General features: G+C 41.8%; 1 protein-coding gene across 1 annotated transcript in view; it reads left to right on the top strand.

The window, feature by feature from the left end:
- The first annotated feature begins 1120 nt into the window (after positions 1–1120).
- The window catches only part of RFX8 (regulatory factor X8), a 98547-nt gene continuing 82003 nt past the window's right edge, over positions 1121–17664 (top strand). Inside the window, 4 exon segments of the mRNA XM_045827266.1 lie at positions 1121–1140; positions 6310–6433; positions 10479–10483; positions 13736–13810. Of these exon segments, the coding sequence (XP_045683222.1) occupies positions 6362–6433; positions 10479–10483; positions 13736–13810 (152 nt within the window). The 5' untranslated portion in view covers positions 1121–1140; positions 6310–6361.

Genomic DNA, 17664 nt, shown 5'->3' with positions numbered 1-17664 from the left:
CCCAGCGTATGGAACGGTATCTCATTGTGGTTTTAATGTGCCTTCCCCTAATTACTAAGGATGTTGAACATTTTTTATGTGTTTATTGGCCAGTTGTGTATGTACTTTTGGAGAAGATATTCAAGTCATTTGCCCATTTTTAATTGGGCTATTTTGTTGTCCAATTGTCAAACATGTTCCTAATCTAGATGGATAAATCCTTATGGGGAACTTTGAAGCAGTCACCAAAGTAGAAGTGGCCTGACTGAACTCTTACTCAGGCCACCACTTGCCGTACATTTATTAGCTCACTTAATACTTAAATAACTACACAACTATTAGTAAGAGAAATGAGGTTGGGTGAGTGAGCAGCTCAAGGGCACATAGCAACATTAACATAAATAGCTCTTGGGGGCAAGGACTGCTATGCCTGGCTGCAGATGTCACTCTAGGGCAGCGGTTCTCACCCCCATCTGCCATTGGAGACACCTTGGGCTGTCTTCTAAAAACTCCAGGTATCTCCCCCCCCACTGCCAAACTTCCAGGACCCGCTGTTTTCAGCTCAGGATGCACATCAGCATCACTAAACTCCTGGGAAGCTTGTAAAAGCCGGTTTGCCGAAGCTGCCCCCATCTCAATTACATCACAATCTCTGGGGTTGGTCTTGGGCGCCAATATTTTTGAAACGTGCCTAAGTAATTCCAAAGCGCAGTCAGGGTTTAAGACCACTGCTAATTAAACACTGGGACCTGATTTGAAATATTATATACATCGATATTTGTTGCTTTTTGTTCGTTTGATTGATTGGTAAAAGGGTGGAAGGTGTATTTCTCTCTTCCGATCTTTTGATCCGAGGAAAGGTGACCCCGCCCCTACCCAAACCCTCACAGTAGAGTGCGGGGCGTGAGACCGGCCTCCTTAGCTGGCACGCCCGCGCTCCAGCCTGGCTTGCCTGGCTCCGCGCACCACACTTGCCACGCGCCACACTTGCCACGAGCCCACAGCATCTCTAAAGTAAACACTGGGGTAGGACTGTTGCAGCGCCGCTGAAGACTGCCAGCCTAGGAGCTTAGGCGGGCTTTGAGCCTTGGTGGAGGACACCTCGACCTACCAGCGGGGCGTCTCTGGCGTCTGCGGTCTGCATAGTGAAATCATCCAGTGGTGAGCCGCCACCAACTTCCCATCAGGCGGGGTTTCGGATCCGGTCGTTCTTGGTCCAAAAATGAAAGACGTGAAGTTGGAGGTGGGAGTCGCGCCCTCACGGCCCCAGGACTTTCCGCCAAGGCGTGGGGGACTACTACCCAAGCTCTGAGGCCTGGATAAAAGAGACCATTCAGCCCGGAATCAGCAGCTACTGAAGCTGGTTAGCCGATTTACGGACAGGAGTGAACATGTTGGGGGGAGAGACCTGGTTCTTCTTGCTGACGCATGTAAAGAATTACATATCAGCAAATCTAGTAGTATGTAATGAGTTTATTAGTGGCCTATTCCCATGGGAGAGAACAGAACTGGGTAAAGTAGGGGGTGAAAGGCAAAGTTTCGGGGCAAAGCAGGGTGAGAAAAGCAAGAGAGCGGCTGAAGACCAGGATGGCAAGCCCCTGGGCAGCCTGAGGCTGGGTGGCCAGAGGTCCTGTGGCCGGAGAGCCAAGAGCCCCTGAGTCCCCAAGAGAGCGAGAGGGAGTCCTTAGTTCTCAGGACTTATATGGTTGGTGGGATAGGGAAAAAAGTTACATATTGATTAATGGGTAAGTGTGGTGCCAGCTTTCCTGGGGGGATGTGACTACCCAAACTTAGGTATGTGTGGGGCTCTGTTAGCCCAAATCCTTATCTTGCTCCAGACCCCATTTGGTCATCTTGTTGTAAAACAAATGCCTGACAGGAGGCAGTTAATTAAAATTGGGGCACTTTCCGAAGTTATTTATAGGCTCTTTCTGTAAGCATCAGGGACTCCCTCTTAAAACAGATAGTGACCAGAGGTAGGCAATTAACCAAAGTTGTTTTATAGGCCTTGGGATGAAAGCACAGTTTCAAGGCTTTCTTTCCCAGATAGTGGAAAATGTTATATAGAATTTCAAGGACTTTCCTTCTTTCTTGCTAATATAGTGTTTCTTGTGACATTGGAACACCTGGCAATATTATCAGACCAGGCTCAGGACTGCTGAGTTAGCATATGGGACTTGTCTCCTTCCTCCTTTCTGCCTCGGTTTACTATTTAATCTACCTAATTGGTAAAAAGTGTTTCCTGGCAACCAGGGTGATAAATGCTGGTCAGCGACAGTATTGCAGTCTCAGAGTTCTTCCTATGCTGTCTTCTGCCTCAAACACACGCACACACACACACACACACACACACAATCAGTAAAGGTCTCCAGGTTGGGAATCAGTGACAGCGCAAGTGTGGCTTTTCTATCCGGGGGCTTCCCTGTTGGCCACATTTACTGCAGAAAGCAATCCAGCCTGCCGATACAGCCTGGTGTTGGCAGAGTAGTGTGGGCTGGGGCTAGGGAGGTGGGGGGTGGTTCAGAATGAGGTTCCCTGGGAGAGGAAAGGTTGTCTAGTCTGAGATCCAGAATACAATGTTTCCTAACTTAAAACAAAGTACATTTTAGTTTTAAAAATACATTCCACATTGTTTGTGACATTCACTCTGGTTGCTTAAATAGAGGCAGAAAAAAAACTGAAAAGAAAAATACCATTAGCCCTTGGGACTAATAAAACTCATGGGTTTGTAGTTCTTCCTAAGACACAAAATAATGGAAACCAGTCCTAAAATCTCAGTTTTTATAAGAAGGATAACTAGTAGATAGCTGATTACTCTTTTTTTTTTATTGTCGTTCAAATACAGTTGTCTCCATTTCTCCTTCCCACTCCCTACCAACCCAGCCATTCCCACTTCCCACTCCTGTTCCCACCCCTGTTCCCACCCCTCCTTGTTTTTGTCCTTGTGTCCTTTATAGATGTTCCTGAAAACCCTTCCTTCTTTTCCCCACGTTATCCTCTCCCACCTCCCTGGTGTTTACTGTCAGTTTGTTCTTAATTTCAATGTCTCTGGCTATATTTTGCTTGTTTGTTTGTTTTGTTGATTAGGTTCCACTTACAGGTGAGATCATATGGTATTTGTCTTTTAATGCCTGGTTACTTTTACAGAAAGTTTTAAGGAATATTTCTCAAGAAAGACTTTCTGAAAAAATTATGTGCGTGAATGGAAAAACAAATGGTGTGTTTGTGATTATAACCCAAAAAGACCTAAATGGTTACACTTTTCCTCCCAAAGAAATTTATATATATTTTATCTTGCATAAGAGAAAAAATTTTAAAAATAAGTATTAAAACATGATGTTTTTAGAGTGTTAAATAGCAGTGCTCTATTTCTTTTACATTCACTAACTCAGACCCCTCAGAATATCCATGCCTTCTTAGAAGAAAAGACTGTGAGGATGCCTTTGTCAACAATTTTGGGTTACCTTTAGTAAACTAGAGTTTCTGGGGTTTGCAGTTATGCTCCAGAGATTTTAAGAACAATTGAGATTCAAAAAGTACCTGGATATCCTCTTAAGGCAGTTTGTGAACTGAAGGAACACAGGCTGCACACACAGTGTCCGTTCCCTAAGTCACTTAGGATGGTGCCAGAGTTGTCCAACCTTTTGGTGTCTCTGGATCACACTGGAAGAAGAGTTATCTTGGGCTACACATTAAGTATAGAAACACTAATGAAAACTGAGGAGTAAAAAAAAGGTTTTAAGTGAATTTACAATTTTGTGTTGGGCCACATTCATAGCCATCCTGGGCTGCATTCGGCCCATGGGCTGCAGGTTGGACACCCCTGGCTGTAGACCATTTTGGTGGTGAGTTGAACTAATAATTCAAGTCCTATGCCACAAGTTCCTACCTACCCCTACAGTCCTCTGACTTACATAAGAAATGTCCAAACCTGTAAGAATTATTATGAGTTTATTTGGGCCAAAACTGATAATTGCCAGGAAATAAAATCTCAACAGATTGAGAAAATGCTCCAGGGAATGCAGTTATGCACCTTATTTTGTACATTACAATGAAAGGAGGAGGCATAAGGTGTTTACATTAAATCTATGTAACTCTGGGGATCCATTTTCTTCTGGGGTCCAGAAGAAACCATGTGATTTGAGGGGTCTGGAAAAAAAATTACTTTGATATTCCAAAGGTATATTATCAGCAATATTATCATTGATGCAAAAAACAAAAAGTCTCAGTCAGTTAAGGTGAAGATTGACCTTTGTTTAGGAAAATACTACTCTAGGACATGAGTACCTGCCATGAACTGCTTTCAGTTAGAAAGTTTTAATTTCAGACCACCCTATGTGGTTACTTTAGTTCTCTTGAGTTTGTAAGGCTGCCATGTAAGGCATTGCCTGAGCTTGTCAGGTTTAGTATATAGCCCCTTTTTTGTCCACACTCTCCACACTCTTCAAGGGGAGGGAATGGGACAGTGGAGTTGAGGAGGGATTTAATTTTCCTTGGCGGATGGCTCTTAGGCATCCAGTCTTAGGAGAATGGTTAACAGATCACTAGTACTTGTGATATTGCTGGTGGGAGTGCAGTTCTTGTGATGTCACAAGGAAAGCATTTTAGGAGACCCACAAGGGAGGATGAAGTATGACAAGATTTATTTGTAGCATGGCCTGCATTAAATAACTTGGGTTTCAAAATCATGCAAACGACTGCTTCAGAGCAGAGGAAGAGGGAACAGAGGTAAGATCTCTGTACTGTGCCCTGAGTCACAGACCACAGGGACTGGCAAGCCATGCTGGCTCCTGCAGTCACCTGCAGGGGTGAATTGCTTTGTGTCTTAGAAAGGAAATAATTCACTTCATAGTTATAGAGATCTTGGCTGCAACCTTTATGAAGGTATGTGAAACAGTGTCTGCTGAGCCCAATAATTTGGACTTTTTTTCAGTATGCCTACATTCAGAAAACAACACCCCCCCCCATTGTTAATCTAATGGTCCAAAGTCAATATATGGGGGGGGGGGGGCAAAAGTAGGTTTACAGTTGTTCATATGGAAAATAATGTAATGGGCGGACCACCCCATAAATAGGGAGGGGTAGAGAAGCACCGAAAACAGCACATGTGTGCATTGCTCTGACAAACAGGGCTGTGCAAGCATGATGCAGCAAAAAGAGGCAGGTAGGGCTGGCGCTAAAAGGTGGTGGGGGGGGGGTAATTGGATGGGAGGGACATACCCTAACATCTGCTTCTGCTGTGTGAGCGATTATAGGAGCTGTTTTAAAAAGCAGAGCACATGGAAAATGCATGCTTTTTGCTCCCCCATTCCTTGGCTGGTGAGTCTGCAGCTGGGGGACTAAAGTTCCTGAGCCAGTGGGCTTTGTCTGAGGTTCCTGAACTGGCAGGCCTTGCCAAGAGGATTCCCCATGGAGTGCAGCAGGTTCTGGTAAGAGGGCAGGGGGGATGCTCAGGCTGACGGGTTCAAAGAGTGTGGCTGGCTGGCAAGCTCTGCATCCCTTCACCGGACAAGAAGCTGTCGTGGCTGCTGCCTGCCCGCAGCCCATACTTACAGTGCAGGCCCAGTAATCCCGTGCCCCTTCCCTAGATGGGAAACCATGGTGGCTGCCACCTCTCTGCAGCCCATGCCAGTGCAGGCTTGTCAGTGGTAGGGTTCCAGTGAACCTGGGGAATAGGAGGCCCTGCCCCCGTCCCTGAGAATTCCAGGCCTGACCAGGTGTGCTACAACACTAGGCTGGTAAGAACAGGGGCAGGAAACTTGAGCCTGCAGGTCCTAGGAGGCAATGCAGCCTGGTGGCAAGCCTCATATCCCTCCCCTGCACATGAAGTCATGGAAAGCCACCTTGAAGGCTACCCACCAGCTGCCTGCACATTCCTCTGCCAGCAAAGTAGGGCGGCCATCAAGAAACCTGCTGTGCATATTTTAAATTAAAAAATCCCCCCCCCCCCCCACACACAAAAAATTCCTTTTTCCTTTTCACCAGACTCTTGGTCCCAGAGTTTTTACCTATGGGCAGTGAGTGGTAGGAACCCACTTGTTGTTTGGTTATAATAGTACAATAATTAATAAATAATAACACAAGAATAAACTGTTTTACATACTCACAACTCTAAACCTACTTTTGTTCCACCCTGTACTTAACTCTGAGCTGAGAACAAAAGTGTACAATATATTACTGATGCTGACTGGTGAACTTTTGTATTCAGTAATTAAAATACGTTTCATTTGGTTGGATCCCACACTCACACTGACCACTGATCCTTATCAGAATGTCCTATTGTAGAAAAACCGATGCCAGTTTCCTCTTCCTTATCTTTCTCTACCCTAGGCTGGTGGACAATTTCTGCATTTGTGAAGGGTATAGTGTGCCTCATTGCTTCATGTATGAGATCTACATGGACACCTGTGAGCAAAATGTCCAGAACCAAGTCAACCTAGCCACATTTGGGAAGGTAGGTTGTGAAGATAAAAGTATAGAGTCCTGAGTTTTTTAAAAAAAACTCATGTTAATTGATGAGGCAATGTTAGAATTTAAGTTTAATGGATTCTCAGTTGGGCATAATTTGGCTTTGCTCTGGGAAGCCAACCCGATGGCTAACATGCTGTTGTACTCCATCTCTATGGAAAAACCATTCTTTCTTTGTCCACACTTCATAATGAGGGCCCAGGAAAGGTAAGGAATAGAGTGACACCTCAGAGAGTGAAACCATGGCAGCTCCAGATACCCAACCAGTTTTGCTGGGCCGTTATTCCCTGCATGAAATGCCCAAATTCAGCTTCACACAAGTCCTAGGATCTACTTTGTAGTGTCAGAAAACTGATATTTCTAACAATTTTGTCATACTTAGAAAACTCATTAAAGATTTCCTCTGGAAGTTAAGAGCCCTATCAGGAACTTTGTTTAAGTTATACAATATACAGAAACGGTTAACAGAGGATAGTCTTCTGAGACCATCCACATTTAACAAATATTTATTGAGCAGCCTCTATGTTCCAGGGACTGTTTTAGATGATGAAGATACAACAATGAAAAAGGGAGGGAGACAGATAACTAAGATAAAATATATAGTATATTAGATGGGTTAAATGCTAAAGGAGAATATAGAACAGAAGGAGACAGGACTTTAAGGAAAAGGGATATCTCATCCAATCCAATTGCAAGTTGGACTGGGCCTCATAGAATGTAGTCCAGTGCTGTCCCACAGAGATATAATGGGACCATAGACATAATTTAAAATATTTTAGTACCTTCATTTTTAAAGATTTTTAAAGATGAAAATAATTTTTATAATTTTTAAATGTAATCCAAATTATCTAAAATATTACCTTTTCACCATGGAATCAATATTAAATATCATTGAGTTATTTTTTCATTCTTTTCTCCAACTAAATCTCAAAAATCCAGTGTATTTTACATGTAAACCCCTTTCAGTTTGGACTAGGCACATTGTAAGCGACCATTACTCACATGTGTCCAGTGGTTCCCATCTAGGACATCCCATGACTAGATGGTGAGTCACCAGGCACCTTCTCCCTCTGGTCCAACCTTTACCCACAGGGACCCTTCTTTTCTCTACTGGCTTGCTGTGAGCCCTGTAGCCTCCTCCTCATCTACCTGCCCGGGAGCTTGGTCAAATGGAAGTGGGGTTACTCTAACTTGACATATTTTGGGTCTGTATGATCCCTACTTTCTTTTCTAAGAAATCAAAAACTATTTTTCAAAATCTGTTTCAGACTTTCTTAGAAGTTGTCTCACTTCCAGGGAAGCCCCTAGAGTTAAAACGAGACTTTGGTGTGTACGCCCATGGATATTTTGTTAGCATTTTTCATCTTAATACTCCCTGAGAATCCATTTCCAAAGGCACTAACTTGTGGCTCTTTTTGGGAATTTACCTGAAGAATGGGCTAGTGGAGCCCAGTGGAGCTAGGATTGGGAACTGATCTTGTACTGCCTAATTTGTGACTAAAAAGAGAAGGGAGAGGAAAGGGAAAAGGATATGATCCCAAAGTATGTTTACAAGAGAAACAACAAGATACCCAATTCTCATTTCCTCCCCCCACCCCTGGGAATGGAGTCAATTCCACATTCCACAGCAGTTCCTGTGCAGATGTTAGAACGTTTCTTGCTCCTTTTGGCAGTCCTGGGCATAGGGTGGGTAATACTCATTCCTAGCACAAGTGATAATTTTACATGGATGAGGGGATTTCCATAACAGGGGCTTCCTTTTTGAAAATAACATTTACTGATGTTTTTCTGATTATAAAAGTAATATACCCTCATAGTGAAAATGTGGGAATTGGAGAAAATGTATAAAAAGAAGAAAAATACCTGCTACATCCAGAGATACAGCCATTTCTGTGGTTCATTTGAATGCTCATGCACACATGCACACCTGTGACCAAAGGAGCCAAAGAAGAAGGCACACAATGGGGGCTTCTCCTTCCCTTTCACCACCTCCTCCCACCTTTCTGGGTGTTGGTTTGACCCTTCCAGGAGGGCGAGGTAAAAACAGCTAGAAAGTTCCTACTGCACAGCTTCATGCTTTGGAGGCCAAGCTGACTATTGTATTCTGGTCCCTTTGGTGGCTTCTTCAGAGTAGCCCTTGGAAATGTTCTAGTGCCTTGCCTGGTGACTGACTTTCTGAAGCCTGACAGCCCATCCTGGCACCTTTGCTAGACAGAGTCTGGGCTTTTCCACATGTCACCTCTTTTTTATTTGTGGCCAACTTCTGGTCATGGAAACTACCATCATTCTTGACCTGAGCAAACTATGAGTGTGCCAGCTGAAACCAGGGTAATAGGACTCTCCTCTGGGTGTCCATCAAGGCCACTGGCCAACCTATCTCTCATCTGCGAGGACTGCTGTGCAGCCTGACACAAACTGTAGGCCCCTTACAATAAGCTCTTAGTCAACCCGTAAATCCCTTTCTAATAGGCTTATCCCACACACCATTCGAAAACAAGAGAGTAGCCTTGCCACAAGAAATACCCTCACACTTTCTTTTCTCTCTCCCTTTTTGTGCATTATTTGAGTTGAGGGCTTTTCAGAGTTTGAAAACCAAATTTTAGTGAAATGATTAAGGGTGCAAGTCCCCTCCAGTGTGTGTCTCACTTTGCTGTTTGTTGTCTTCATGCTCTTCCTCTTGTAACAAGAGACCCCACCCCAAGAAATGGTGGAAGGATTGAGAAGTGCAGAAGACTGTGCATATGTGTATTGCTGCAGCAACCAGGACAACACACATGACTCAGTAGAAAAGAAGTGCATAGGCTAATACTTAGAGCTAAGAAGGTGATTGGATGGGAAGGACATGCCCTCCTGTATACTTCTGCCACATGGGGGACTATGAAGGATGTCTTTAAAAGCTGAGTGGGTGAAAATGCCATGTACTTTACCCTCCTTTTCCCTGGTTGGTCAATTGGCTGCCAACGTCAGAGGCTTAGGTGCCTGAGCCAGTGGGTCTTGAGGAGAGCATGTGGTCCAGGAATGTTTCCCATGCCCCTACCCTGTACAGAAGCTGCAGAGTCACCAATGACTGCAGCCCTACTGTGTGGGTCCTGCCCTGGCTGGCACACAGAAACACTAGAGGGCAGTAGCCAGAGGAAGATGGCAGTGGGTCCCATGAGTAGGACACCTGGATGCACAGACTCCAAAGGATGCCTGAAGCCAGACAGCAACCGGAAACGAGCTAAGCCGCCTATGTTTCTTAAAGGATGGTGCCTTTGGATAGGAGAAGAGGCCCCTGGGCAGAGAACCCCACTGGTTGTTCAGTTACACTGTTGTATAGATACCATGTAGATGGATGGATTGAAAGATAATATATGGATATGGATAATATATGGGAATACAGACAGATGGGTATTCAGAGAGACAGGTAGGTGGACAGACACTTACAGGATGATAGAGTATACTATGGCACACTTTTTGACAACACTAAGCCTAGAACCAGGCTAATTAGGTTATAACCTTGGGCAAGTTATTTATCTTTTTTTGTGCCTCAACTTTGTCATCTATAAAATGAGAATATTGATAATGTTAATAGCATCTACATTGTGAAGTGCTTTTAAGGACTTAATGAGAAAGCACATGTAAAGAGAATTGAATAACTTTGGTACATAGGAAACATCCAAGAAACCTAAACTATTACAATCATATGCCTATTTTCACCTAGAATATCATAAAAATGTTCACATTATTTTCAAGTGCATGTTCTATAAAATATTTTTGGATGTTCCAGTATTTATCTCATTATTCCCTTTGCAATCAGACACCATTCATCTTGGAAATTTATCTTGTTCATAATTTTTCTCTAATATAAGTAACATAGATCTCCATCTGTGTCTGGTAATTTCCCTAGAAGAGACTGTACACAAGTGTAACTAATTCATGGTTCTCATAATAGTTTTTGATATTCTTCCTCAAATTCATAATGTTCCTAGAACAGTCATTGGTTAAGAACTATATTTAGCTCTCTTGACTTGGATTTATTGGGTGATTAGGGAAGGTAAGCACTTTCGTGTGTTTTGTCATATGTTTCTTGTTTGTATACATTTTATCACCAGACCACTTTCTAATGATGTATTAGTGTTTTTCTTATTGATTTATATATTAAATATGTAAATTTCATACTTGCTATATTTTTGGAAATAGTCATCTCAGTTGGATTTTAAACTTTTACTGTGGTATACCAATCATAAAATGAAAACACAGGGTATTCTGGGGTTGGAATTATTCAATAAAATAAAATGTGCAGATTATTATATTGCTAGACAATTCTTTCTTGCTGATTCCTCCAAAACACCAGATTACTTTCCAGGGCCTTGAATCTGAGCCTGATGCATAATTTATAATAATTCCATTAGTTACCTACTATCTTACAATTGGACATATAGCAAAGATTTTAAGTGATTTTATTAAGAGAAGATAATATTGTCAGAATCTGTTGTTGAAAGTAGGAATTTCTGGCATCTAATCCTACATTTAGTGTTCACTGACTTTTTTATGTCCAATCATTTATTTTTCATCTATGCATTTTAGTTCTCCTTCCCTGAATTAACTTGTCAATTTGACCTCATGAACCCAGTGTTTAATTGTGCCAGACTTGCCTTCCCTCTTGCTTCATTTGCCTCCTCCACACTCAAGAGTTTGGTCACTTCCCATAGGAAGAAATAGGACCTGAAGCCAGACAAGAGTAGTGTTTCATGACACTGTCAAATCCTTCTGCTTGGAAGCTAAGAAAAAAAGAAAGAGAGATGCAACAGGACACCAAGCAGAAGTGGAGGCTGAGTGATTGGGAGGGGATCTTAGAAAAATATCAGAAATCATTACTTGACTGTTTGGCACACCATGCTCTGTATGTTTGTAATTTCACCATACTCCAGGATTTCACTTTCAGCAGATATGCAATCAGACACCATTCATGCCATGTACCTCTCACAATTAGGAAAATGGAACAGACTTCATTTTTCTTAATGTTATTGATCATAAACATAGTATCAGCGTTATTTAACAACATGCATTAAAATGATAACTGAGAGAGCCCCGGCCAGATGGCTCTGTCAGTTGGAGCATTGTCCCATACACCAAAAGGTTTTGGGTTTGATCCCCGGTCAGGGCACAAATGACTGATTACTCTCTCTCACATAGATGTCTCTCTCTCTCTCTAATCAATAAAAAATATATCCTCCAGTAAAGTATAATAAAATGATGGACTATTATGCAGCTGTTAATAATCCTTTTTTCAGAGAATTCTTAATGATGAAGGGAAATATTTATGATACAATATGCAGGGAAGAAAGTAGAAAGCAAGATTGCGGACATGCTAATTGTGTGATGTCAGTTATTTCATGTATATACCCATAGAATACATACACACATTGAGACTTTGATAAAAGATTGGAAGGAACTGCACTGAGGTTTAAACGGTGGTTTCCTGAGTGGTATGTTTTCTTCTTTATATGTGTCTGATTTTTTTCAGATTTCATTTACATATATTTTCTGTATCATCAGAAAAGAGAAACTACAATTGAAACAGTATGAGAGAAGAAATCAGAAGTTTTATTTCTAAACTTTTGAATTACAACTTTAAATCTGGCTTATTCTTTAAGCTTGTCACTTAATTTTTCCTGATCTAATCACAAGAGGAAGTGCCAGGGAGGTTTATAATTTTTGTTTTATTTTAAAAAAATAAATCATAGAATAAGTGACCAAAAATGCAAAACTGGACAAACTATAAATATCAGCTGTTACCATAAAGTTCCCATAATTCAAGCTGAAATCCTAGTGCCTAAAATAAGTCAGATAATGCTAGAATCAAATATTAATTTCTATTTTTTGGAATTTTGTTAAAACACAAAAGTCACAATATATTTTTGTCTCAACACATTAACTATTTAGATATGTAAATGTCTAATTGTTGAAATATTTAAATAAGTAGAACTGTTTTAGTACTATTTGAGCTAAAATTTCCAAGTAACATTTAACTAGCACCTTTGAATTATATTCAGCAAACTGGATACCCAGGCTATATTTTTAACACAAAAGGAAATTTCAGTGTTATTTGGTGCATGGTGTTATAATTGTCACTCAGTTATTACTGTTATTTGTTGTTTGTTTTAAATCAAGAAAAATTAGGAGAGATCAGGAAATCAGTAATAAGAAATGGGAGCCAAATTAGGAAAGGGACCTGCCACCCATGAAGGAATTGAAGACAGTGGAAGAGTTTGCCAAATTCAACATTGAGCAGTAGTTCATTTGAAAGAATTTTGTTCTGCCTGGACAAGCTGCTACAGTTTCCTGGGCTGAACAGAACAGGGTGTGAACTGCAGAAAGGAAGCCAGCTTATTCACTGGGTTTCTGGGAACCTGAGTCCAGTTCCCAGGAGAGGGAACTGGACTCAGTTGGTGTAGCTCCACTTCACTCTGAAGAGGTTAATGACAGTGGCAGCAGGAGGCTTTCACTGTTGCACCTCTAAGATTAGATCATAAATTGGGAAAGCAGAGTAGAACATTTGCAAGCCTGTTTCAAAGCTGATGCATTTGAAGTAGTTTGAAATTGTCTGCCTATCAGAGCTTGATTAGGCTGAATTGATAGGGGACTCAAGAGTTGGAAAATTTTATTTTAAGTAATAGCTAATAAGCTTAGTAATCAATGCATGTAAAAGCTGTTGTTCCAGGAACTGAAGGTATGACCCACCCTAACTCCAGGAAACTGTGAGCAGTTACATCTTTGTGCCTCAGGAGGACTGCAAGCAATTCAAGATGGTATCTGAGCCGTTGTACTCTGGGGTGAGATGATTAACACCCAGGGCACAGCTAAAGACCACTGCCTGGGGCATAGCTAAAGACCACTACCCAGGGTGAGAATGCTGCATTTTTTTAATCCAATTAACTTTTCCCTGAATTCTAAACCCCTTACCTACACTTTCTTCTCCTCATAAAAAGGGCCATTTTAAAATGGAATTTAAGATGGTCTGTTAGGCTATGAACTTGCCTGCCATCTTTTCAGATCGCTGGTTGTCTGAATAAAGCACCCATAAAGATTCAATCCCTATCTCTACTTATTGGGTTCATTATGTGATAGGCAGCATGAACACTGGTCTTTTCCAGTTTCAGAATGACTGATTAGCTTTTCTTAATAACCAGAGTCAGTGATAAAACCTAGAGAAGACCCCCAAGTCTTCATTAGGTAGTCTGTGTTGTATCTTCTATAAAACATGTGGTGTGACATCATCTTTAAGACAACCTTTATTTTTCAGGTATCATTATGATGGAATCAAGAAAAGTTCTTTCTTTTATGCCCAATATTGCTACCTTCTGAATAAAAAAGGCATCACAGGTTAGTATCTATCATTGAAGTAGTTTGGTCATGAGTCACAGCCTGAGTAATTTTAGAACCATTCATATTTTTGTTGAATTAACTGGCTTTTTGGCTGTTCTGCCATTAATCCTTTTTCAGAATAGAAACACATATATCATCACATCAATACCCCTTTGACATGGGCAGAAAATCAACCTCTGACAATATCATTGGCCAGAGAAATACATTTTCAGTTCATTTCCTTAGATTTTTTTTTATCTTAATCATTATCTCAATTGCTAAATCACTGGTTAATGGCCCCTTCTCATTCTCCTTGTATCTCCCTTCCCCATTAAGTGCAGACATTTTTCTGACATCCAACAGTTGGTAATCTTCCTACTGTCTGGCCACAAGACACCTCATCCTTTTATACCTTTCACCTATTGCTCATTCTGTTACAGGGCTTGCCAAAATTGTAAGGGAGCAGACCAGGGCCTATCCACATAGCACCTTGGTGAATGACCCAACAATTCATGCTGGAAGGAGCAGATCTTTATTTACAACATTCCAGCCTTGAGGGAGCTCAGAGCACCTCAGCTCAAAGCCCTCCTTTCCCAATATACCCAGCACTTCCCATGCTCCCCAGCAGGCTATGAGCCAAAAGCATCCCCAAAAGTTTCTCATGTCCTTATCTGTGCAGGATCTGGAATATGTTGTCAGCAACCTTCTTGTAATAGTCCAGGAAAGCATTATTATTCCTGATCCAAGAGTTCATGTTACTCTGGTGAAACTCAAGAAAGGCACAACTCTTAATAGTCCAGGTAAAATCCAAGTCTGAAAGGTAGCATCTTGCAAAGAAGTCCTTTGCAGCTCTGGAGTCAGCTAGAGCAGACACAATCACAGCAGCAGTGCATGACCCAATCCCTTACTACAGATAGTATGTCTCTGTCTTCATGTGGCCAATAGCTCCTCTCCTTCCTAAACCACACAGTCAAGGAGAGCTCCACACAGCTGCTACATCCTGCTTTTCTTCTCCTTTCTAAGCCACGTGCCAGAGAGAGAGTGAAAATGAGAGAGAAAGCACCCCTCATGGCTCTGCTACTCCCTTCTAAGCAACATGGTCCAGAGACCATGGCTGCCCCACACTTGAGTTTAAATCCCTATACCTCCTCAACCCCATTTCCAACTTCTCCCACAGTCTGCCCATCCTCTGGTTTCTTCTGCCTTTTTCAGCTGTCATTGTGTCTGGGCAGGCTTGGCCTATGACCTAGGGGAACCTCCTTCCTGCTCTCAGGCAGGCTCAGCAACCAAGGAGCCGCCTCCTGGCTACATAACAGCTTAAAGTCATGCCCACCTCCCTCATTCTGAGTATCTGCCACAGCTACTTAACTATCTAGGAAACTAGCCAGGTGTTATTGATATACAAAATACCTCTTAACTGGTCTGTCTACTTCCCTAGCCCCAAGCAATGGCTGTGGGTTTTTTTCCCCAGGCACCCAAGTTCTGAACCTTGTTCCATGCCTGTTACAATCCCATGGGTGGCTCCTCCTCCTAAATCATTTCCTCTGGTCTTGATGGAGGACTCAAGAGTTGGTAAATTTTAGTTTAAGGTAATAGTTAATAAGCCTAGTAGTTAGTGCATGTAAAAAGTTATAGTTTCACAAACTGCAGAAAGGCCCACCCTGACTCTTGGAGACCACAAGTGACTGACCTTTGTGCTCCAGAAGAGACCATAAGCAATCAAGGTTGTACCTGAGCTATTGTGTTCCAAGGAGAAACAGTTTGCTGCCCAGGGTACTGATAAAAAAAATTGCCCAGGACACAGATAAAGAAAATGATTGGTCAGTGGATGAAAGGATATTAGGGAAATTGCTGGACTGCAGCTTTTATCTGATTAACCTCTTTCTTGAATTCCAAATCCCTTACCTACACTTTTTCCCCTTGAATTGCAGACCCCTTACCTATACTTCTGCCCCCTTATAAAAAAGGCTAGCTTAAAAGGATATGTAAGATGGTCTGTTAGGGTCCATACCTACCATCTTCTCAGATCATTAACCATCTGAATAAAGTGCCCATAAAGATTCAATCCCTGTTTCTGCTTATTGGGTCTGGTAAATGACAGGCAGCATAAACATTGGGTGTTCCAGTTTCATTCTCATTTCTCCAACTTCCTGAGCATTCCTCTCTGGCTATTTCTGGATATTTCCATTTAGATGACCTGCTGGTGCCTCATACTTAGTGTGTAAAAATCTACAATAAATTTATAATCTTCATTCAAATCATCTCTGCTTTCTTATTTCAATCTATTGTTCCAACAGATAGAATCTATACATACTGTTGCCTCAAAACTATTCCTAACTCCCTTGGGTCACATAGAGCTGTTAATCCTACTTTTTCAGTTTTCCAGGAGATATATTCATTTTAGTTACCAGTATTTCCTTTAAATTCTTGTCATTGTACATTGAGATTATTTCCATGGATCCATATGGCCTTCCTCTCCTCAGCCTCACCTCTCTCTAAATATGACCATGAAAAGAGTTTCCCAAAATGCTACATTTTCTTTGTCTCTTTCCTGCTCAGAAACACCCAGGTACTTGCTGCTCTTACCTCCTTTATAAAGACTACACCTTCCCCCAACACATACACACTGGTGTTAGCACTCCAGTTTCTTCCTACCCCACTTTCTAACCCTGGTGTCTATTTCTCCTGAATATAAACCATCAGTTTCAGCCAAAACTCTTCTCTGAATATATCAGATGTGGTTCCATCTTTGCTCCCATCATCCTATCCTTCCATGATGTCATTCCTTTTTCTCTCTGTTTAATTGGACCTTCCTGAATCCTGTTTCTTCCCACTGGTCATACCTCAGGGACCACCTGTTCAGTGGAACCATCCTCAGAAGTACCAGCTCTAATCAAGACATCTTCTGCCAACCTTTTACACTGCTCACTGGCTACTACATTATAAGCCAGTAACAATGTAAGTATAAGTGTAATTGTAAGCGTAGGCATTTCTACTTAATTCATAAACTATTTGTTGATACTTCATTTGGCATAAATAGACTACCATGTGACCAAGTAGCCAGGGACAATTTTAATTTTACTTGCAGCCCAGAATAATTATTAAGAATGGCCCATTCACTATCAAAAGTGTCTTGGTTTGGACAATAAATTATAACAAACTATATGATCAACTTTTGTAAAAGTTACCCTATGTGTGAAGCTGCTGTTGAGGTGGTGCCACCAATATGAATAAGACATGGGCTTTCTCTCTGATAGATTAATAGCAGAGATTGGTATGCATTGAACTTGATACCAGGTGTAATGTGATGGATATCAGAAGTATACAAAAGGTCCTGGCTGGTGTGGCTCAGTGATTTGAGTACCAGCCTGCAAACCAAAGGGTAGCTGGTTCGATTCCCAGTCACGGCACATGCCTAGATTGTGGGCCAGGTCCCCAGTGGGGGGTGTGCAAGAGACAACCACACCTTAATGTTTCTCTCCCCCTCTTTCTCCCTCCCTTCTCCTCTGTCTAAAAATAAGTAAATAAAATCTTTAAAAAATATACAAAAGTTCCCATGAGAATTCAAAGAGCGGACACCTTGGGCAGAGAGTTGTGAGGGCCTGTGAGAGAGTCATGTTTTGAGGGAAGTTATGAAAGACAGTTTAGAATGTTGACAGGTAGGTTGGGTGGAGGGGGAGAAGGAGACAAGGACATGGAGGGTATCCAGACTTGGGGGAGGAAAGTGAAAGAAGACAAAGGAATGAGAAGTCAGAGATTTCCTGCTACGTGAGAATGTGTGGATCTGTAGCACAGAATAAACCTAGAAGGTGAGTTCAGAGGGCCTTGAACACCTGTCTAGGGGCCCAGCCATCTCTAAGTCTTTGA

This window comes from Phyllostomus hastatus, unplaced genomic scaffold, assembly GCF_019186645.2.
Source record: "Phyllostomus hastatus isolate PE091 unplaced genomic scaffold, TTU_PhHast_1.1 phas_scaffold_78, whole genome shotgun sequence".
In the NCBI taxonomy this organism is placed as follows: Eukaryota; Metazoa; Chordata; class Mammalia; order Chiroptera; family Phyllostomidae; genus Phyllostomus; species Phyllostomus hastatus.
Note: the sequence above shows the minus strand (reverse complement) of the source record. Positions and strands in the feature narration are given on the sequence as shown.